This window comes from Pteropus alecto, unplaced genomic scaffold, assembly GCF_000325575.1.
Source record: "Pteropus alecto unplaced genomic scaffold, ASM32557v1 scaffold24, whole genome shotgun sequence".
Classification (NCBI taxonomy): Eukaryota; Metazoa; Chordata; class Mammalia; order Chiroptera; family Pteropodidae; genus Pteropus; species Pteropus alecto.
In genome coordinates, this window is record NW_006439192.1 from 10325231 (window position 1) to 10348979 (window position 23749).

At 36.6% G+C, this 23749-nt stretch overlaps 1 protein-coding gene across 1 annotated transcript in view; it reads left to right on the plus strand.

Annotated features, from left to right (window-relative positions):
• The window catches only part of SARAF (store-operated calcium entry associated regulatory factor), a 14447-nt gene extending 12859 nt beyond the window's left edge, over positions 1-1588 (plus strand). Inside the window, exon 6 of the mRNA XM_006916341.3 lies at positions 77-1588. Coding sequence (XP_006916403.1) covers positions 77-102 — 26 coding nt within the window. The 3' untranslated portion in view covers positions 103-1588. The remainder of the gene's footprint in view (positions 1-76) is intronic.
• Positions 1589-23749: the final 22161 nt, after the last annotated feature.

Consider the following 23749-nt stretch of genomic DNA (forward strand, 5'->3'; position numbering starts at 1 on the left):
GTATTACCATTATAACTTTATAAACAATTCTAGTGCATTTTTAAAAACTAATATAAATTTTACTCTTTTCATTTAGGATATGGTGGTACCAGAAGACGATAAGAAAGCAAAAAGTTGAAGTCAAACATCGAATGCAAATTTTCTGATTTTTCATCACTTTCTCTTAAAAAAAAAGTGCTACCTGCTAACAGCTGGGGGAAAGTCAAAAGTTCTGCGGTGTTTTGTCCTGTATAGCTTTTTGTATTCTATTATTGGAGACTAATAAGAGTTGATAATATGACAAAATGCTTATGTGGAAAATTGTATCTTAGTGTAACATGCAGATGTTTATTACAGTTTTTGAAAGTGATAATTACTATAGAATGCTGAAAATGTGTTGTTTAATTTCTAAAACCCGTGATGCCATGAAAAGCATTAAGAATGACCAATAGACACTGAGTACAGAAAATTTCGATCTGATTTTAGTTGATGAGCTATTATCTCATAGAAACAATAATAATCTATTTGGTATTTGGTGTTTGCTGTTCTTCAAACATTTAAGAATTAGCTTTGGACTACTAATTAAACTAACCTGTGGGTTTTGATCACTTTTGAACTCAGGAGCTTTGAATCCTTCAGTGGTACTGGGGTGCTAGAAGAGGAAATTACCTTTTTACGGAAAAGGTAGAAAAAATAAATATCTAGAAAGTCGTTGTGAATGATTGTGTGCTGACAAAAATTCTTGAAATCCTCATATACATTTCTTAAGAGGTAAATTCAGATGCTTCATCAAAGGTCTTTTAATAGCAAAAGCATGCAGTTCTCTGGAATCTCAAATATTGTAGCAGTCTTTTTCAGTCTTGCATTAAAATGATGGGAAAAAAAACCCAAGAGATTTTATTCTTATTCTTTCTACACACTTTGACACAAATTGATGTTACTTTTTAACTCTTTTTTTTCCCCAAAGGAAAAGGAATTTATGCAGAAATTCTGTTTCCCTAAACAATAATTACCCATGGTAATCTTGCCTCAGCTACCAGTCATTTGGTAAATGTTTTCAAAAAAATAATTTAGAAATGATGTGGGAGGAAGCCTCTGCTAAAAAAATTTCTTTTTAAAAAGAATAATTAAATCTCCAAGCCTCCTAATCTTCAAAGGTTGTATAATCTGTTTTAGTTAAGCGCTATAATCCAAGGGCCTCATTTTTACCTTTTAGGAATCATTGAAAAACAAACTCTTATTTAGATTTAAAAATGTGATTTAGGGAGTAGTCAAAAGGGTACTGTGAATAGAACTATCCCTCTTCAGTAAAACTTGTAGACGTTTTAATTTATGTCACACAAGAAACACATTTTTCCTTAGGTTTGTTGTACTAAATCCTTACCCCATTTCTCCTTAGTAAAAAGATATGGAATGAAAGAAAATCAGTTTATTGCCTTTCCCCTATTTGCTTATTTTGGGTTTTATTTATTTATTTTTATTACAGGAGTTGATAATCTTGCATTGAGTATGTTTTACATGGAAAGCAAAGTAAAAATGTTAATTTAAAACTATAGATTGGGCTGATTATATTGATCTGCATATTAAATTTGATGTTCTTAAAACAGTATGCTCAGATTTCTATTTTTGAACACATTATTGCAGGTCATTGGAATTATGCAAAATTAATGAGAATGTAAAGTCAATTAAATTGGCAGCTTTCAGACTGCTCAGGAATCCTGGGTGTTCTTTGAGGCTCTTTCAGAGGCTACTTGGAGGGAAGGGAGGAAAAGAAGCTGAATGTGTAGGACTTAAGACCTACTTACCCCACTCTCACTACAGTGTTCCTTCTTTATCTGTTGTATGTTTACATTTCTTATTTATGGAAATGATTCTGAGGTATCGCCTCCAAAATATTAGACTCAGAGAATAAAAGACAGCGGAACTGGGTCCCATTAGGAAGTCGATGACCCACAATAGGGATTGGTACCTAAGGAAAGTGGGTTACTTCGATTGGGAGTTTGGTGTGCCTTGTTGAGAGAACATAAAAAGGAGAAAGTAGAGGTGAAAGGAGCTAAAAATCAGCTTTACAGTTTTACTTACATGAGGGTTCAATAGAAATCTCTTACATTCTGACGCCTATCCTCCAAGACTGGCTTAAATTTATCTATTGCTTTTCCTTAAACGATGTACACACTTTTACTATTGTACTTAGTACATTACATTGTAATTATCTTTTTAAGTGTAAATCTTTTTTACTATGCTGAGCTCCTCAGGGAAAAGGGTCAAATATTACTTCTTCCTGCCCTGAAGTTCTCAAACTTGAAGGAGCATCAGAATCACTTGAAGGGCTTTGAATACCCATTGCTTGGCACTACCCCAGAGTTTCTGATTTAGTAGGATTTAGTGGCCAGTATTATGTGTCAGCTTGGCTAGGTTATAGTCCCTAGTTATTCAATCGAATACTATTGTAAGTATTGCTGTGAAGGTATTTTGTTGATGTGATTAACAGGTACAGTCAGTTTACTTTAAAGGAGATTATCCTTGATGATTTGGGGTACGCCTGATCCAATCAGTTAAAAGGCCTGAGGAACAGAACTAAGGTTTACTGGAAGAAGAAAAATTCTGCCCATGGACGGTAGCTTCAACTGAAGAGTTAGCACTTGCCCTTGATGGCCTACCCTATGAATTTGGACTTGCTTAGCTAGCCCCCACAATTGTGTAAGCCAGTTCCTTCCAATAAATCCCTCCATATATATCTGCTGCTGGTTCTGTTTCTCTGGTTGAACTCTGTTACAGTTTTTGGTATCAGAAGTGATTCTAAAGAAATAGAATCTTAAGGATGAGTTTTTTGAATTGATTCTCGGTTTTCTAGAATATGTTCTTTGATCTGATTAAATTGGAAGGCACTTTTGACTAATTCAGTGGTAAAGGGAATGAAGGTTATTCATAGACTCAGCAACAGGTTTTCACTCAACAGAAATTGATCCTGGGTACACCCACTGCCGAGTGCCCAGCCCAGTCTTCGACAGCAGAGATTAACACTGCGCTCTGGTTATGGTACCATTCCCTGAGGGAACCAGGGAATTGGTCCCCCTGATTACATTAAACCACTTCTATTATGGTTTATTGTCATGCAGATAGACATTTACTCTAGGTTTGGTTTGTCCTCACTTGAAATGCTTCTTGTAAAATACACGATATGTGGGCTTACAGAATGCCTTATTAAGCATTACAGTATCGTGCATTACATTATGTCTAAGAAACTCAGTTCTTAGTGAATGAAGTACAGCAATGAACTATCCCCACGTATTTTATAGGGACCTCTGGTTTTCCCCTGGACCCAGGAACAGTAAATTTTCATGGTTTGGTGAGCTTCCGATGCCTTCAGGAAGATGTCTTCACATTTTGTTCAGTATCGTTAATTTCCCTGTGTGATAGAAGTGGTTCAAATCATCTAGTCCTCAATTACTTGAAAATGGAATTCTCCTAATTTACATATTTGAAGATAGATCTGTCTTTTGCCCAAGGTAGACATCCAAAACATCTTCAATCAGTTCTTTAGTTTTTAGGTCTCCTATCATCTGGTCATCATTCTGGGTTTGGTAATTATCTTTTTATCCCTAGCACAATCTTTATTTTCTTATAACACTAGAGGGAAAAAGACATTTTTTTCTCCTTACATTAAAACATTCAGGATTATGAATATTAAATTATTTAGATTAAATTACATTTATTTAAATTATATAGTTAAGCTGATTTGCAATTATGCGTATTTTAATAATTTTAAGTTATAATTATACATATTCCATAATTAAAAATAAAAGTAATACAAGTTCTTTGTAAAACATCTAAATAGTTTAGAAAGATATAAAGAGAAAAACAAAAGTCTATCTGCACTACTTAAGGCCATTCCTCTGCTCCCCTCAATGTGGTCTCTCTACCTAGAAGTAATCTCTTCTGTTTTGGCAGTTGTACTAGAAATATCATGTCTAGAAATTTTTTTCACAAAGAATAGAGATGTTCTTTTAATAGCTGCATCACGTTCCATCACATGGATATAGCATAATCTGCCTATTTATTTACTGATGTTTGCCATGTTTTAAAATTTCCTATTTTCAACAATGCAGTAATGAACATCCAAAGATAGCTTTGGTACATGTGTTTATGTCCCTCTACAAAGAGGATGGAACCCCACCCAAGCAATAGAGTCACACTCTATTAGTTTAGATCTTTAATATATGTATTTAGATTTGTAGGATATATTTCAAGAGTGATAAGATCCATGCTTAAATGTGGCACCTGGAATGAAATTAGGACGTGGATATAAGAGGAGCTGCCATTTAAACATGGTCTTCCATTTTTCTACATGGGTGGAAACAGCCCTTGAGGCAGATCTTTGTGGCTCTTCTTAACTAAATAGAAGGTAAGTAGCCATCCACTGCTCTTGAGAAGTATATAACAGGACATTTAAAACTGGCTTGATGAACACCGGTTCTGGTTCTTTTAATACTTTTTAATGTGTAGAAATCAAAAGTTGCTTAAGATGAACTAAGTAATTTTCTTGGAGACCAAGATGGATATTGGAAGACAATGTATCAACATCTTTCTCTTGGAGTACCTCATGAATAGTACCTTTTGGATTAGAGAGAGCACTTACTGAGGGAGGACAGGATGAGTTTAGACTTGGGATTATTACCAGATTCTATGATCTTAAGGGAAATCGTTCCGAGTTATAACGCTTGTGGCTGTCTGGAACTGGAATTGCTGCAGATCTTACCACAGAGAAATGAGTGTGCTTTGGAAAGAATGGCTGATGGTGTGGGTCTCAAACCAGGGAGCTATAATCTGGGAAGTCTAGGAGGAAGGTACTACTATGACCTGCACAAGAAAGAATAGGGACTGAAAGGAACGGCGAAAATCCATCAAGACCAGTTTTCGGCATGTGGCAAGAACAGCGATAGCTGAAAATTTGGTCTCTGGTGGATGCATCAGATCTTCAAATCGCTTTCCAGAAGGCATTTAAAGAATATGTTCAGTTACTCTGGACAATGTCCCTGGGGTTCTTGGATAGTGGGGGTAAGAAGTGAGGTTTCTTGAGAGGTAGTATACCTCCAACTAATCTAAAATATTGGGGTTCTGGCCCAGTTTAATTAGAAAAATAGATGCAATCATATTTGTTCCTCAAGCTGATTAAATCATACTGGTTATACCAGTACAAAGTTCAGTGGATACATTAGTTCCTTGATGAGGATGCATTATTATTGCAGTCTTTTTTGGCAGCTACATCTCTCTAATACTTCATATTAAGCTTTGGAAGATGACTTAAAAAAAATGCCACTCTGTAGCCTGGAAGTTTGCCACCATCTTGCATTTGTACAATGGACTAAAAAAAAAAAACAACCAAAAATCTAAATTCGAGAATTTCCAGCTATATTCATTAAACTTCATCATCATTTATGGATGATGAGAAAAGATTTGAGTTTGTTGATATCACTAGAAATACTACTAATTCTTATACCTACAATTGTCATGGTACTTTAACCATTGAGGATTCTTGCTTTCTTGAAAATGATGGATAACTTTGAAGAGCAATGTCAGATTTTGTTTTATCTAATATAAAATTTCTCATGATATGTTCTAATCAAAAATTGCTATAAAATAGCCTGTCATGGCACAGAGAGCCCAAAACTTTAAGGTATGTATTTCTTTGCAACATTGGTTGCCACTTCTAGCTTTTTCTAAATTAATTTTTTCTTTCATCACTAGAGGGCAGTAATGCTTCACTATACAAAATGGGTAGGGAACTCTCGTTTTTTACTTTTATTACTTAGTGGGTTGTATATGCTGTTGTAGACCTACTAGATAGATTATTTTCTCCAAGACTTGCCAGAATTTAAGGTTTGCTTATATTAGAGTTATTTACGCAAGATGTTTCTGACATACTGTTAGAACCAATGTGGTCTGCTGTCACCGTTCTCACATTTTTAGTGATATAAGACTTAATTCTTTTCTATACATAAAAATATATCCAGATTCTCATCTTTGAGTTCTCATCTTTTCTACCGTTGCCACTCAGATTGAAGCCTCCACACCATCATCTGTCTGTCACCTTAGGTCTACTCTGACTACCTACATGATGGTAGGTTAGGATGGGCTGGGTTATTCTGCATAACAAACTCGAAATTTCGCTAACTTAATCAACAAGTAGCTCACGCAAAATGTCTTACACACATTGTCTGGGGCTTCTGCTCATCACAGTTACTCAGGGTTTCTGGCTGATCTGAAGCCTCCTTTTGGCATGTTCTGCAGTTGCTGCAGCAGAAGAAGGCATGTGGGGAATTGTGCACTACTCAAAGCTTCTGTCTGGAAATGACACGTGTTATTTCTGCTCTTCATTGGCCAAAGTAAGTCAGATGACTATTCCTAACTTTAATATGGTAGAGAAGTACATTCTTAGGTTGGGCCTGCAAATGGAAAACCAAATATGTTAGGTGAAACCAAACTACTATTTAAAATATAACTCCCTATTGTTAAAATGGACAGCTGAAACTTACTGGATTTTGTTAACCAATGTCACCATAAAATAATTAATTAATTTAAAAAAAAAAAAAGGGCTCCCATGGTACTCAGCTCTATATCCATCCTAACACTGAACACCCTGTACTTCTATGGCTAATTTTCCTGTCCCTCTCACCAGATTGTGAACTCATCCCTGATTTTATTCCTAGACACAGAGAGGATGCTAAGTAAATGTTGAATAAATGAATGAAAGTAGTCAAAAAATATATATAACTTCCCATTTCTGCCCTAGGACTTTGCATCTTCCTTACTCTTGCATGTGTTCCCATAGCACTTATTATCTTCCAACATCTAATTTATTATTTTTTCTACCTCTTCTTAACAGAATATAAAACCCACAAGGGCAGGGATATTTATCTATATTGTTCTATACTATATCCACACTGCTCAGAATACTGTCATAGTAGGCATTCAATGAGTACATAATGAATGAATGAATGAATGATTAAGCAGTTGATCATATGCCAGTTTTGTTCTTATGCAACAGCACATCATATATGCTTTGGCGACCAGGGAAGGGGCAATGGCACGAATTAGACAAATTACTTTCTATGATTATTCAAAACTATAGTTAAGGAAGTCTTTGAAAGTAGGGTGTCTAACTGGGAAAATGAACTTTTCTTTTGAACCTGGGAGCTCCTTAAGCATCAGTAAACTGATAATATTGTTTATTATTTTTACAGTTGGATTCACAAATATAGTGGTAAACAATCACTTATTTTAAATATATTCTGTCATGGACCCTGCAGAGGCAGATGGACTATCATCCAAAGTTTGATTTGGGTGTCGAAACCAATGATGCCTTACATGCAAAAGAGAGTATAAAATTAATATTTTCATAATTGAGGTCTCTTGGGAGAGGAGGGCAGACCTCTCAAACAGATTTGAAATGGATTTTGATTGCGATTAGGAAGTAGAGCTGGGATGAGAGCTCTCCTTGGTGCTGGGGGTGGAACACTCAGACTTTTATCAGCTTGTCCAGTTGCGGGGCACACGGGAAAGAAGAAGGGGTGAGGCTTTAAAGTTGTTCTCCTTGACTGCCTTTGAACTGAAACATCAGCTCTTCCTGGGTCTACTAGTCTTGGGACTAGAACTATACCATTGGATCTCATGGTTTTCCAGCTTGCCAGCTCACTCTGTATAGATCTTAATTGGGACTTGCCAGCCTCCATTCCAACACTACCTTCCAGAAATAATAATGTGAAGCTTGAAAAAAATTGTTTTATCTCCTTGCTTTTCTTTCCTGCTTCATCCTGTATGTAAGCTTGGGCATGCAAGGGAAGAATAGTCTAGGAATGGAGAGGTTTGATGGTTACTTTGATTTCAAAGAATTTACAGAAACCTCTTTTTCTTAGGGGGAAAGAATACAGGGTGCATGTTTGTGTGTGTTTATGTTCAAATTAAGACAAAGCTCCATTGGAACAAGTATTAGGATCTTAAGTGGCCATATTTCCTCAAATTAACGTGTACTTGTTCAAGAGCATCAGAAACACTCATTAAAATTTTGAGTTCTAATAGGACAAGCCATTAGAAAATAGGATATCTCTTTTGCCTTAAAAAAAAATCTGAACATTGCAAAGTATGAATTTCGATCTCCATTTGTGAAAGTAGCTTCCATCAGTATTTAAATAATTATCCTGTAAATTTCTTATCCTATACTAGTTTTGGCCCATCTGATAATCCACTACCTACACTGACCCAGCCCACTATGTACTACATGTGTCCGGCCTCTTGGGAATGGTCCACTTTCATGGGACTGTCTTGCCTGTCTCTCCCACCTTCCATCATTCCTGTTTCCCTCACTTCTCTCTTATTCCTGCTTGGAGCTACTCTTTCTCTTTCTTCATTCATATTATTATGGGGTAGGTCCTGGGGGAGTTTAGATGATTGGAGTTGGTAGTATAGCACGGGAGGTAGCAGTGAGAGGCAGAGGAAAGATGGAATAGTAAACTTTTCTGGCGGTACCTCTCCTTCCACTTCTAACCACTGTACTGGTTCTAGGGTGAGGGGGTCACATCTTTTTTCTTTCAGTCTTTTCTCTGAGTCCTTAATTTGCCCTTTTATCATGTCTCCCTTTGGGGTAATGATATGCTCTCAAAACTATAGTTGTAGGAGGGAATGAGGAATTAGAAAGGAGATAGCAGGGCCTATCCAGAAGTCATCACCAGTACTCGCAAATCATGCCCCAGGCCAGGTATAGAACTGGTTTCCAAGTCTAGTCTGGTCAGGAGGTCAGATGTCCCAAGTCAATGGCTTGTTATTTTCAAACTTTAGGTCAAGGGTTTTGTTTTTCCCTGTTATGATGAAGAGAAAGAGATGGACTTATGCTAACAGATCAGCAGATCATGATGCTGTGCATAACCCATAGTTAATCTTAACTAATAAAAAAATACCTCTTTTGGAAGTGTGTCTCAGATGGACTTACACTGACAGATCAGCAGATAATGATGCTGTGCATAACCCATAGCCAATCTTAACTAATAAAAAAATACCTCTTTTGGAAGTGTGTCTCAGATGTGACTTTTCTAAAATATGTTGTAGAGGAAACAGGGTTGAGAATATCTGCCCTAATTTACACTATATACACCTTATTAAGTACATTCTTAGTCTAATTTCCTCCCCATCCCAGTTGAATATTTTCTTGGTAGTAATATCACTTATGTTGGAAATTTGGTGGGAGGGAATAAGCAGTAAACATCTGGACTAGTTCTCTTTTCTGTGTCAGACATCTGTAGAGACCAAAACAGGGAAGTCAGCCTCAGTGCTAAGTTTTAAATTTTCTTGTGAAAATAATTTTAAAATTTATTACAAAATATATTAAATATGAGGAAAGTATGGAGAAGAGTATATTAGATATCCTTGTATCTACTACCCAGGTTTATAAAATTTTAAAGTTTTGTTAGATCTCAGATCTTTCTCACTACATATTATAATATCTATTATAGGTATTATCTATATACTTATGTTATCTATTATTTATATAATAGACATGTATATAATATCTATATCTGTATAATACCTATATCTAATAGATATCTATTTATATAATAATCACCTAAAATAGACAATTATAATATAAGGATATATTATTTGTATTATATATAATAATCTAGATACGCACATTCATTAGATCAAGCTTGTTAGTTACATTTTTATTTTTCAAATTTTCTATGTCCTTATCATTTTATTTTGCCCATTTGACTTATCAATTGCTGATGTATTTTGATTAAATCTCTCTTGACAGACAGAAAAAATTAAAAATATTTTTCTTGTAATTTTACCTATTTTAACTTTGTATTCTGAGACTGCTATTAGTTGAGTACAAGTTAAGAATTGTTATATGTTCTTGGTGGTATATGTTTCGTCTTTATGAGATGACTCCCTTTTTTCCCCTAGGAATTCTTCTGGATTTAAAATTTTATTTAAAATATTAATGTAGCTATATCAACATTTTTGATAATATTTACCTTCTATATATTTTTACATATTTAGCTTCAACCTTCCTGTATTCCAAGTGTATCTCTGGTAAGTAGCATATCTCTGCATTTGTAAAAAGCTGATACTCTATTAATCAATGAATGTCATCCATTTATATTTTTGTGATTACAACATATTTGGATTTCTTCCTATTTTCCTCTTGTGCTTTTTATTTACCAAGTTTTTTTTTTTTTTAGCTTGGAAGTTCCTGGACTCTTGTGACATTGACCTATAATCGAGTTTCCAGTGTGGAAACTCCTTTTTTTTTTTCCGCCTACTCAGAATCTAGGCCAAAAGAGACAAGCTTCCAACCATCTCCTTATACTGGTAGAGAGATACTATTTAGTTTACTCGTTCACTGTGCTATATCTGGGGGCAAGGGAGGGGAAGGTGGGTAGGACCCTACTTGTCACAGTCTCAAGGCTTTTTGATTTAGCACCATATGCACATCAAAACCCAATTCTCTGGATCAGTCTGTATTTAATAAATGGGAATTCTGATGCTTAAAAGTGGTTGAATAGAAGGAACATTACTACAGATCCTATGACTATTAGAATAATGAAGGAATACAGCGATTAAATATATGATCACAAATTTGAAAAAAAGGGTGGGATACCCAATTCCCTAGATAAATATACCTCATCAATCCAGGTTAGCTGCCACATCAGCACGCTCATATAATGATCTGGTTTTCAGTAACTTCTTCATTTTTGGCCTTTGGAAATTTACTTTCTATTTACTTACTATTACTTTCTTGTGAGCTTAGTTATACATTAAAAAAGATATTTTACCTGGTGTTCTTCTGTGTTAATGGTGGGAGATATTTTCAGAATATTGAATCCTATTAATAAAACTAGAAAACTTCAGTGTTCTATTTAATCTATCAAGGGTCTTTGTCTATACCATGTCATCACAGTCTGATTTACATGCATATCACACACACAGATGTATAGTGTATAAGCACACATGTACCTGTATATGTGCTCTCTCTGTCTTCTATTTTCTAGTCTCTTAACCCTATGGAAAGCTTAGGGTAGATTCTTAATTAAAAGTAATACAGTGTAGCTGAGCTTATCAAAACTGTAAATCCTGAATTTAAGAGGCCTGTTTCATACAATCGACTCATCATTAGTACCTATGCATAACTTCATCTTTTATAGATTGTGATTACAACATATTTGGATTTCTTCCTATTTTCCTAAGTGAAAAAGTAGAAGTTCGAATGGCTATTAAAGCATATGAAACCAGAGTGAGGTTTTTTACTTTATTTCCCCACTTAACATTTATAGAAACTTTGCAGGAAGTACAGTGCAGTGGTTAATACCTGTGTAGTCAGACAAACTTGTCTTTGAATCTAGCCTTTGCCAGTCTGTGACCTTGAGCAACTTACTTGACCTTTTTATGCTTCAGTTTTCATATTTGTGAAACGAGAGTGTTAAGTGTTGTGAAGTGTTAAGTGAGTGAATCTATCATCTATCTATCAATCTATCTATCTCTCTATCTATCTATCTATCATCTATCTATCTGCATAATGGAAAGATCTCAATAATATATTACCTATTGCAATTATTATAATTATTTATTTGTATGCTCAAAAAGCTCAAACCCATTCAAAAAAACCTCTGAGGGCCTGTGCGTTAGGTTGAACTGTATGACGTTGCCATGACTATAGGTTACAAATCATCAAATATTGGCAGTTTCATAAGTTTCAATCTAATACTTGCTTTAGAGTAAGAATCCTATTTTGAAGTTGTTAGAGGAAGAAACATTAGAAGGATGAAATTTTGATAATGGAAGTACAGATGAGGCCTCAGTTACTGGAAATAGAAAAGTCCCCAGGTGTTGAATTTGTGCCCAGTCGAATTTCCCATTAGCTGGGCATTTAGTTTTATTGTAATTCGGTCACTCAGTTTTAACTTTGCCTAATTTAGATAAAGTTTAACAGTAAGTTGCAGAAAAGTTATATATTTCGGTGTATTGCACTGGCCCATGTATTTGAAATATAAAATCCCATTTTGGAAGTGATCATTAAGAATAGGAGCCAGCTAGCTTGTTAGTTGGCTGGGGCACCTCATTAGCGAGCTCCTAAGGTGTCTTGCTGAGTGATTAAGAGAAAGAATTGAGAGTAAATTTACATACTTCTAGATCTGATCTTGTTAACACTGGATAGCTGATTAATCACTGGAGAAAAATAAAGGTCCTGCTGGTGGCCCACAGGGAACAATACATAATTAGAAGAAACATCCCTTGTCAAACAGAGAGCTGCTGCTTTGGGGTAGATGAATAACCTCTGACACTGGGATTTGGAATTTAACCAAATTCCTGTCATTTTCTCCTATAATCTGACTTGTGATTCACTGACTAGAAAAGCGGCTCTGTGAACCCTCCCACACCCGAGCCTCTCAAATGCTGTCTGACTCCTTTTGAATTCATTCCTCTTTTAAAGTCCAATCATCGGGTAATCTCTCCAACTCAGTTTTTTATGATTAAGGTAAATTAGAAAATTAGTAACAATTAAGTGGGCTATGGGAGAGGCTTGAGATATATGGCCTGTCAAGACATAGTTATTACATTCTGTAGCACTTGCTATGATCTCCTGGAGACTTTGGCTCATCTAGCTTCCTGGATGGCAGGATTTAGTTTTTCTTCCTACCCCAAAACCAAATGGTGGCTGAATGTTGACTTAAATGACAAAGGGTGTATTACCACATCTCCAAGCCTGTCAGAATTTTTAGATGACCATGGGTGGTAATTTTTAAAAAAATTCTTCTTTAAAAAATTATACAAGTAATCTGCGATAACTTCTGTGATAAAGAAAACAAAAGAAAAAACAAAACTAGATCACTTAGAAAATGCCATAATTAACACCTTGGTTGTAAAGTAACACTCTGAGTGGAAAAACTATTCAGCTCAGGGCAGATACGTAGAAATATGACTTTCATTAAGGGGAAGGCACTTCCTCTGTGTAATAGAAGGAAAAAGAAGAAAGTAGTTGTAAGCGGAGGATTGACGGCTACACTACGAGAGGCTTGGCATGGTGGGCTCTGTGTTCTTTATGAAGTATGGGAATGATTAGCAGCAGAGGGTAAAAGGGAAGAAGGAATTTAGAGTTTTAGTGGAGAGGTGAGGTATGGAATAATAATGGCAAGTGGGAGAGGAGTTTAGTGAAGAAAATTAGGAATATTTCTGGCATTGTTGAATATCAATTTGAGATCGGTTGCTATGAATTTGACCTGTTAATGCCTAACTGGGTGTTTTTCTTTATCAATAACTACTGTTTCTGGTTGAGGCACAGAAGAAGTAGGTGATATTTGTTCCATGCATAGTCAGGGTTTTGCTTTGGAAGGAGAAGATCAAGGAGTTCCAGGGATTTGCACCCTTCACTACTCTCTAGTTCTGACTGAACATTTTCATCACTCCAGAAAGAAACTCCATACCAATTACGGTGCCACTCTCCATTTTCTCTTCCTGTCAACCTCCAACAACCACGAGTTGGCTCTCTGTCTCTGAAGATTTCCCTATTCTGGACATTTCACGTAACTGGAATCATACAATATGTGGCCTTTTCTGTCTGGCTTCTTCCATTTGTTTCCAAGGTTCTTTATGTTGTAGCATGTATCAGTATGGCATACCTTTTTATGGCTAAATAATATTCCATTATATGAATATGCCATATTTCATTTATCCATTCATTACTTAATGATATATGAATTGTTTCCTCCTTTGACTTATGAATAATGAATAATGCTATAAACACTTCTATAAAGTTTTTATTTCAATATACATCTTCAATTCTCTTAGGTATATACCTAAGAATGGAATTACTGGGTTGCGTGATAATTATATGTTTAACTCTTTGAAGAACAACCAAACTATTTTTCACAGTGGCTGCTTCATTTTACATTTCCATCAGCAATGCCTGAAGGTTCCAATTTCTCCATATTCTTGCCAAAACTTGTCATTTTCCTTTTTATTTTTTTTTTTACAGCCATCCTAGTGGGTATGAAATAGTATCTTATTGTGGTTTTGATTTGCATTTCCCTAATGATACGAGTGATATTGAAATTTTCATTTGCATTTCATAATTGTATTTTGTTTTTAAAATCCAGAATTTTCATTTGGTTTCTTTTTATAATTTTTAGCTGTTCATCGATATCCTCTATCTGATGCCAATCATAAGATATCATTCTTATGATTTCCTTTAGTTCTTTGTACATGTTTCCTTTGCCTGTTTAAACATTTAAAAGAGTTAAAGTATTTATAAAGCATTCGTCTAGTAAGTCCAATGTCTGGGCATCCTCAGGGACAGTTTCTATCACTTTCTAAAAATTTCCTGTTTATTGGCTTTCTTATTTCTTATCACACCTTGTCATTTTTTTTTTTAATTGAAACAGAACATTTTGGGTATTAGAAAGTGGCAACTCTGCTAATCAGATTCTCCCCATGACCCTAGGGTATTTTGTTGCTGATTATTGTAGTAGTTGTTTATTTAGTGACTTTTCTGAACTAATTTTATAAAGTTTGTACTCTTTGTCATGCATGGCTACTGAAATTTCTGCTCTCTTAGTTTAGTGGTCAACCAGTGATTCAACAGAAATGTCTTTAAATGCCTGGAACTGAAACGAAAATCTCCCATTCTTTGGAGATGGGCTGTCTGTGTTGGGGCATATGCTTTCAACATTTACCCAGGTAGTTCACAACTTGGTTTTAGCCTTTATTTCCCGCCTGTGAGAGCTTAGCACTTTCTCAGGTCTTTTTTGAGCATGTGTCCAGCCCTGGGTATGTGTGTGGCCTTCTAGATGCCTAGGAGCATGTGGGAGCTTTTCAAAGGACTTATTCTCTAAAGCATTTCGTGCCTTAGCCTTTCTTTCCGAGTGTTTCAGTTGTCTACTATTTATTACAACTTTTATCCCTTGCCTTAGGTGGCATCAGCTAATATATTTTGCTTTAAACAGACATATCTTCCTCCCAGCCCTTCCCATCTAGATAGCTGCCCCATCCCTGGGAAAGTTCTGTATTATGTGAAATAAAGGCAAACCCCCTGAACTAGTTCTTCAGGGCACCACCAGACAGGTCCAAACAAACAACTACAATCTTTAAGGATAAGGTCTGCTTTGCTGTCTCCAGTACTAGGTACCTGTACTGTGAAAGTGGGCTGATTTCTCCCGGGTCACTGCCAGGCTGTGGGAGAGGATGGGATGAGAGTAAGTTAAAAAAGCCACAAAGCTCTCCTCCTGAGACTTGCTGTTTTTTCTTGATTAAGTGTCCCCTATTTGCTGTATGCTAATTAAATTCCAGCATTCCGAAAAAGTTGATTGTGACAAATTTTGCCAGTTTATTTATTGCTTTTATGGAGAGATGAACATTTAGATTTCCCTGCTCTGCCATTTTTACTGATATCACCCAGTAATTGAATCTTATAGCATATTACCTCTTTCATAAAACTAAATTAATACCAGATGTTTACTTGATCCATAGAGTCAGAATAAGGAATTGGATGATTTGGGAGATTCTGTTACTGAATTGTGAGAGTTTGGTCATTCCTTTATTTTATAGATCCACAGTCTAGAAAGGAAACTCTATTTCTTGAAAATAAGATAGATACATTTTAATATTTCACCTTTTTCTGGATGTTTTAGAGACTACAACTCAACCAATGATAAATGCACATCATTAGTACATGATGAATACTTCAGTTATCTTTATATGTGCCCTTCTGAGGGCCAAGGAACAAATATATTTGCAATCTATAAGATTGGGATATTTCAGTTGATAACTAATATTACCCATTTTATGTTAATGTTTGTTAGCTTAATTTTCAAGATATGATGTTTTCTGGTTTTCAAAAAAATTTTGTGTGCTGGTAGCTTTCTATGCAGTGTCTGAAAGTATATTAAAAAATCCATCTTCTATTGTTATAGGAAAAAAAAGAGTAGGTGAGACAACTTTTTGGTTAAATACTTTCTTTTTCTGTGGTTAATTCCTTTCATCTGGGAAAACATTTACACTAATCAGTACATTGCAGAGAATTTCACCCAAGGAACACATAACTTTGGCTGAAAGGTGAGGCTTGTCTCCCATGAGAGTCCATCAAAATAACACAATGATGATGGGTAGAAAAGAATAATTTACGTAAAGACCAATGTAAGAAGAGGAATGATGACTACTGTTGCTGCTTTCTGCTCCCACTGGAAAAGATAACTATCCACTTAGCAAGGTGTGTGTGGAGAGTATAAGAGCAGACAGAAGAGATGAACCCTCCTCTCTGAAATTTAACAAAGAAAACCAATAGAGGGAGAATGTTCATAAATTATATTATATAATCATAAAATGTTGAAGTTGCAAGGGGTTTTAATTTTACACCTTCATTTTGCACATGAGAAAAATGAGCCCAAGGTTGCTGTTTAACTTGCCAAGATCACTGATGAAAACAATCACTCTTTTTGTTTATTTTTGGTTTTCTATTGCAGTTCTATCTCCCCAGAATTTAATCATGTGACTAAGAGGTTGGCGAAAGGTGGTGTGTAGGGGAGCAAGTCAAAGAACATTCCTCAGATTGTATTCAGAATCTCTTCTTCTCTGCCACTTTGGTCCACTGTCTTTGAAGAAAGCAGATACACATGACTTTTTCATCCCTAAGGATGAGTTCTTTGCTGAGAGATATGTCTGCCTTCACAAAATGAACTTGCAGTGGGCTCACTCACTGTCCTTCAACATGTCCACAACATGTTTAACTTTCAGAGTGAGACTTTCATGACATTAGAAGGATCCAGATAGCCACCAGTGAACCAACCATTCCTCTCTAGGTGCACCCTCATGGGAGACCTCTCATCTTTCAGCCAAAGTTGCGTGTTTCTTGGGTGAAATTCTCTGGAATGTACTGCTAAGTATAATCTTTCCTCAGATGAAAGGAATTAACCACAGAAAAAGAAAGTATTCAACCTAAAAGCTGTCTCACCTACTCTCTTCTTTCCTATAACAATAGAAGATGGATTTTTAAAAATATTTTCAGACCCTGCCTAGAAAGCTACCAGCAAGTGAAATTTTTTTAAAAATAAAAAATATCATATTCTGAAAATTAAGCTAATAAACACTAACATATGCTAGATCTAGATTTGAAAGTAATGGAATATCTTTAATTATAACTCTTTTTCTTTTGAAAAATTGGAAGATTTGAAGTATTGCATTAGGCTACAAATAGAATACCCAGCCAAGAGTGGTTTAAACAAACAGGCTTTAATTTTCTCAGTAAGGGAAAGTCTTGAGGTAGGGGGCTTCTTGCATTGATTTAGTAGCTCAGTGATTCTATTGGTTATTTCCTCATGATCACAAGAGAACTGTTGTAGCTCCAGGCATCAAATCTGTGTTCAAATATCATTTAGGATTTGGCCAGGAAAACAAAATGTATCACAAACACGAAACATTTTAATATGTGGAATTAGATGTTTATATAACCATGGGAAGGGCTGGGGAAACGAAGGTGAGAAAAATCTACTGCTGATGATCTCAGCATGCAGCACCAAAGTGGGCGGTGCTCAGAGCTTACAAACTACTACTAATCTCAAGAACCTCTACAAAATTCCTACCAACTATCTGCATCTGAATCAGCAAAGTGAGTTGTTCTTAATGGCTCTGGAAGCTGCTTCAAACCAACATCTGCCATTGACATGCTGGCTACTGTCTCTGAAAGATGATGGCTTCTCATTCCTCCTCTGTCTTCTAAATTTCAGGTGAATGTCTCTCATGGCAAACTTGAATTCAGAACCATAGGAGAGAGGGAATTCTGAAAAATGTAGTTCCTTGTTTCTTCTTTGTGATGCTAGAAAACCCTAGAAATGGGTACACTGTGAAGTTGATATAAGCAGTCCATCATGGGCTGGCATCAATCTTAGAGTCCTAAACATGCACCTATTTACATTTCATTGGCTACACCCCTGCAAGGGAGGCTGAGAAGGAAAAAAATTAGCTTTTCTAGTCTATAGAGTAGACGTAGTTAGAAGAAGGTTGGAAATGTCTGTTAAATTAATTGAAAAACACATCATGTGTCAGAGAAGGGCTCTAGCACTAATAGCTAGGTTGATCATATTGATATTTATAAAGTTCATGAACAAATAGAGCCTTTCATCTCACAAAATAGAAGTACAGAACAAATTCCCAGAAAAATCAACCAAGAAGGGTCTGTTGTATGGATGGGTTTTGCTGCCTACCATGGCAGCTGACTACTGCTTTGTATGCATTCATGTCTTAGAGCAGGGATGGGCTGTTCCAGGTACTCCTGCTCTATCTGCAAGCCTTGGCAGGCCTTGCACACCTGTGCCACTCAGACCTTGCGTCCTATTCCCTCCCTTCTGAGTGCTTAGCATAGTGAGCTATGGGAGAACAGAGGAATGGCATTGACGTCAGAGTAGTTTCTACAGAGAAAGTAACCCATGAGTTGAATCCTGAAGTGGAAGCATGGGTAAGGGTCAGATTGTGGGCTGTATGGAAGAGGGTGCTAAGATGAGGAGGACAATGATTTTTTAATTCAGTACATGATAGGCTGAATTGTAAGCTCCCAAATGCATATGTTGAAGCCCTAAATCTCAATGTGACTGTATTTGGAGATAGGGCATTTAAAGTTAAATGAGGTCACAAGGGCGGATTCCTATAGTTCTCTTTGCACACACACAGAGGGAAGGCCTTGAGAGGGCACAGATAGGATGGCCACCATCTGCAAGCCAGGAAAGGAGATCTCATCAGACTCCAATCATGCTGGCACCTTGATCTTGGACTTTCAGCTTCCTGATCTTTGAAAAAATATGTTTCTGCCTTTTAAACTACCTCATCTGTGGTATTTTGTTATGCCACCCTGAGCAGACTAAAACAGAAGATATGGTTAAACTCAAGATGAGCCTCAAAATCCAGCAAATATGAATAAACTCCAAAAGTTGATTTTGTCTTTAAGCCACTCCACTTTAGATGAATAATCCTTGGAGCTAAGCCAGATAGGGCAGGTCACCCTGATACAAAAGTCCACCACTACTGCATACAAAGGAGTTGACCAGAGCGTGTGGGACTGGAGGCAGAAAACAAGGTCACTACCTCGTGCCATGAGTCACCAGCAGTGGAGACACTGACTTAACAGTTCTCCTCTCTAGGAACTGCTGCTTACTGAGGTCCTCAAGTCAAATCAAGGCTCCAGAAGTCACTTATAAATTTTAGCTGCTGAAGGAAGTTAAATAACAAGGTTCCTCACACATGGTAAATTATTTATTGGCCTTTATATGTACAGGAGTCCTCGTTTATCCATGGTTTTGCTTTCCGCAGTTTCAGTTAGCTGCGATCAAACTGCAGTCTGAAAATATTAGATGGAAAATTCCAGAAATAAACAGTTTGTGTTTTAAATTGCATGCTGTTCTGAGTAGTGTGATGAAATCTTGCAAGGTCCTGCTCCATCCCATTCAGAACATCACTTACCCCTTGGTCTGGCGTTTCCACACTATAGAGGCTCCCTGTTCATTAGTCACTTAGTATCCTTGGTTATCAGATTGGCTGTTGCGGTATTGTAGTACTTGCATTCAAGAAACATTTATTTTACTTAATAATGGCCTCAAAGTGCAGAATTAATGATATTGGCAATTTGGATATGCCAAAGGGAAGCCGTAAAATGCTTCATTTAAGTGAAAAGGTGAGTGCAGTACAATAAAATATTTTGAGAGAATTTGGAGAGAGAGTACATTCACATAACTTTATTACACTATATTGCTATAGTTGTTCTATTATTAGTTATTGTTGTTAATCTCTTACTGTGTCTAATTTATAAATTAAACTTTATCACAGGTATGTAGATATAGGAAAAAACACTATATGTAGGGTTCTGTAATACTTATGGTTTCAGGCATGCACTGGGGGTTTTGGAACGTTTCCCCTGCTGATGAGGGGGTCCACTGTGGACAGCAAGTGCTCAGCCAATTCAGAGCCTTAGTAGACATTTCCTACATATTGATACTAGTGTTATTTTTGAGATGAATTGGCTCAAATGGGTAGACTTCTGTCTCCTCTTGGCAGTGCAGAACTGATAGAGTTAGGATGTACATCTCAGTGAGATTCTAGTTTATAGTGGTGCTGATGAAGATAGGGGCCAAACTTAGATGGAGTAGATAGTTAAAGAGTGGTTTAAAGGAATTAGTTTGTCGCAGTTCAATAGAAGAATGGAATAGTTGGTGGAATTTCTTTCGGTGAAATATCGTCTTCTTTAGAAAGGTTGCCCCTGCTTTCTGATCTTTAGATTCAACTCCATTTCTTTCTTTCTTCCTCTCCTCTTTTTCTTACTCCTCTTCCCACTCCCCTTCCCCCTCGCCCTCCCACTCTTGCCTTTGCTGTTGTCATAGTAACCACGTCTATTTATTTTCTTGCCCTCACCTTCCTAGTGCAGGTACTCATAAATAGCTAGATAGTTCCACTGGCCTGCGATTCTCCCACAGTCTCTTGAAATTTTTTCAGAGACTACTTCCTCCAAAGATCAAGATGGATTTTGACTTAAATTACTTATATTTGGGGTGTGTATATACTTTACATGGGTAAGTTTGTGACTCCTCTTCTGCATGGATCTTTACCTCAATTTCCAAGTCAAGCAGAAAAATTGGGCCTTTATAGCTGGAATCCTAGTATTATTCAGCAAGATAAGCTCTTCCTTTCTGCATATCTGAGAAGCTGATCAGAACTTCAGCCCTTTCTGTCTCGCCCTGCTTGTTTAAGATGGCAAAACAGGAACAGAGAATAATGATTTCCCTTAGTCATTCATGAGGAGAGTTGGAATGAAATCTCAGCCTCTGGATTCATTGAATTGGCACAGAGATCCGTTTCCGCCTCTGTTCTTCCTTTGGCAGTGGGATATATAGAGTCATGCCAGCTGGGAAACTTCCCATCTTCCTCCTCCATCTCCCCTTGGCATTTGGACAAAAATTCCTTCTGCATATACAACCATTTAGTTCTGGTAGTGATTTTATTGGCTGCATGTTTATCCTGGAATTTACTTTGCAAACCAAATACTAATGGTATGCATATGATTATCCACATTGATTGATGGATTTAACCATTCACTTAACAAACATTTACCAAGCGTCTATGTGCCAGATATTAAGCTAGGTATTGGTATGAAAACATCACCTTAATTTGAATTATAATAGAAGTAAATGGCAGATATTTTGTTGTTTATTTGCTTGAATTGTCTAGAGGATTGCGTGGATTCAACAGTGCAGACCTGTCTGAACTTGGACTATCTGGATGATTGTATCTGTACCCATTATAGGCCTAATCATTGCTACCTGTTGGCTGCTTTCCAACACACGGATATCAAAATGCTTTCCTGGAATGGGCCATAGTAAATAAAGAAGGTACTGTTACTGTTGATCAAGGGTTCTTGGGAAGTGGTTTTACCTGCTGGTACTGGGACTGTCAAATCCAACAGATGGCAGAATGTCATCACAGATTATCTGAATGTATAAGTTGGGCAAGAGATGAATCACTCTGATTTTATCACTTAAATTTACTTTGTACCTTAAATTTAGCTCTACGAAAATTTTCTTTTCATCAATTATGGGTTCTGTTTCAATAAGAAGTTCTTGTAATCCTTTAATGACAATAAGTCTCTGCACTGTGAGAAGGTAATAGTCAGGCTTTCTTTGCTGATTTCTGCAAGAAAGGCTTCAACATTGATGTTCTTTGAAAAATGAGGTAGAGATTTCAAGTACTAAGTGATCTCTAGTTTTCTTTCTCTTTCTGGACACATAGGAGGAATACTCTTCCTTGCCTCTTGCATATGACTAGTCTGGCCAATGAGATGCAAGCAAAAGCAATATGTGTCACTTTTGAGATGAAGCATTGATCTGTTGGTGCAAGACACGCAATTGCTAAGATATATGTCTAGAAGCAGACTAGTTGGGTTGTGATGTCATGTAAATCTTTAACTTTATCCTATAATTTCCAGTTTTGCACTTCATAATGGTTGTCATAATTTATGCTTTGACCAAGGTGATAAGAAAGGGCCCCGTTTCTCCACATCATTACCCACTTTGTAAGTAATTTACAAAATTTTGCAACTTAATGATTATAAAATGGTCTGTCTTTTGTTATAAACTTGCATTTCTACTATGATTAGTGAAATGATAATCCTTTCATAGATTTTTGGGCCATTTGGGCTTCACTTTCTGTGAACCGTTCCTTTATATAGGGATTATGCTTCATTTATCACTGCTCGAAGCTTTGGTACCGTCCACATTTAGAATCCTACTTTCACAAGAATGATGTCAGAAAACTTGTATCTCCAGGCTCTCTTGCAGCTAGGGTGCAGCATATAACCTAGATTATTTCAATCTGATGGAGCCCATCTAAGACTTAATTTAGAAGTGAGCAATGTGAGTGGTGTCCTTAGGGTAACAGTAGCTGCTATAGCAAATAAATTTCATTCTCAACACTGAAACACACAATATACATTTACTTCTCAGCCATACAAAGTCCACTGTGGGACTTCTTGGTGGAGCAGCCTTCTAGTTGGTCTCTCAGGGACTCAGGCAGTAGAAGAGGCAAAAAAGGACCATTTGTAGGAGGTTTTTATAGTCTCTTTGTGGAAGTGGTGGTACACTTCTCTTCTACTTATATTCTGTTGGCCAAAACTCAGGCATATGCCACAACTAGCAGTAACAGAAATCTAATCTAGTTATGAATTTTGGTGAATGCATAGTAGTTCTGCTTCATGGTGGAATGGATATTTTGGCTAGCATGGTGACAGATGGCTAGAGTTTTGGGGAAAGTGATGGAACTTTTTAACGTTTAGTCTCAAGAGGCATAGGGACTGAGCAATGCATCATGGGTAGTTCACTGGAAGCCTCCACAATGTAGTTGGGTGCTGTTTCTGCTCCTGTATCCTCGGTGCCTGGCCTTCTACTTCTCCCAGTAAATTTGTTGGCTGTTTAATATTCTTTAGCAAGTTCCTTTTCTGCTTAGACTAGCCTGAGTGTATTTCATGGGTTGTAGCTAAGAATCCTGAGTGTTTTAAGTTATTTTTTTTTCTTTTTCTTTTGGTTATTTGTATTTACCTTTGAGATTGGGCCTCAGAGATTATCTCTACTGAAATAAGTAATGGTGTTTACACCTCTGTGCATAATAGCCTGCATGCTCTACTTGTGTTAAAACAAACTTATGCCCACGTGTATACAAAAGCATGTCTACAGAAGATCTGTTCTGCAAATTTCAGGCCCATAGACAGCTCTTCCTAAACTAAATCAGAACAAAGCAAATATTAATAATTCTTCTGCAGTGGAGGTAGGATAGTCTCATCTAAGCTATGACTAAAGAGAAGTTTATTTGGAACTCATTTTTGTCACTAATGATAAGGGGTGGGGTCAAGAATACAATCCTAACTCTAGGATAGGTGCTGTTGCCTCTGCTTCCTTCCTTGTTGGGAATCCTTCAAGCCAGGCAGTGAAGTTGTGATGAATAGCTGAGAATTGGGCTGTGTAATCTCAGAGATTAACCAGGTTAAGGGAGAGGCAACAGTTAAAAGTTTTAGGGTGAACAACAAATCCCCTGACAAATGAGGCTCTTCAAGACCAGTTTCTCCACTTTTTGGTTCATATTGGACTTAAATCATATCCAGGGGTGACCGATTTAATAATGCCATTTTCTAGTTCTTTCAGTTTAAGCGAGTCACTTAAATTTTCTGGGTCTTAATTTTATTATATGTAAAAATAAA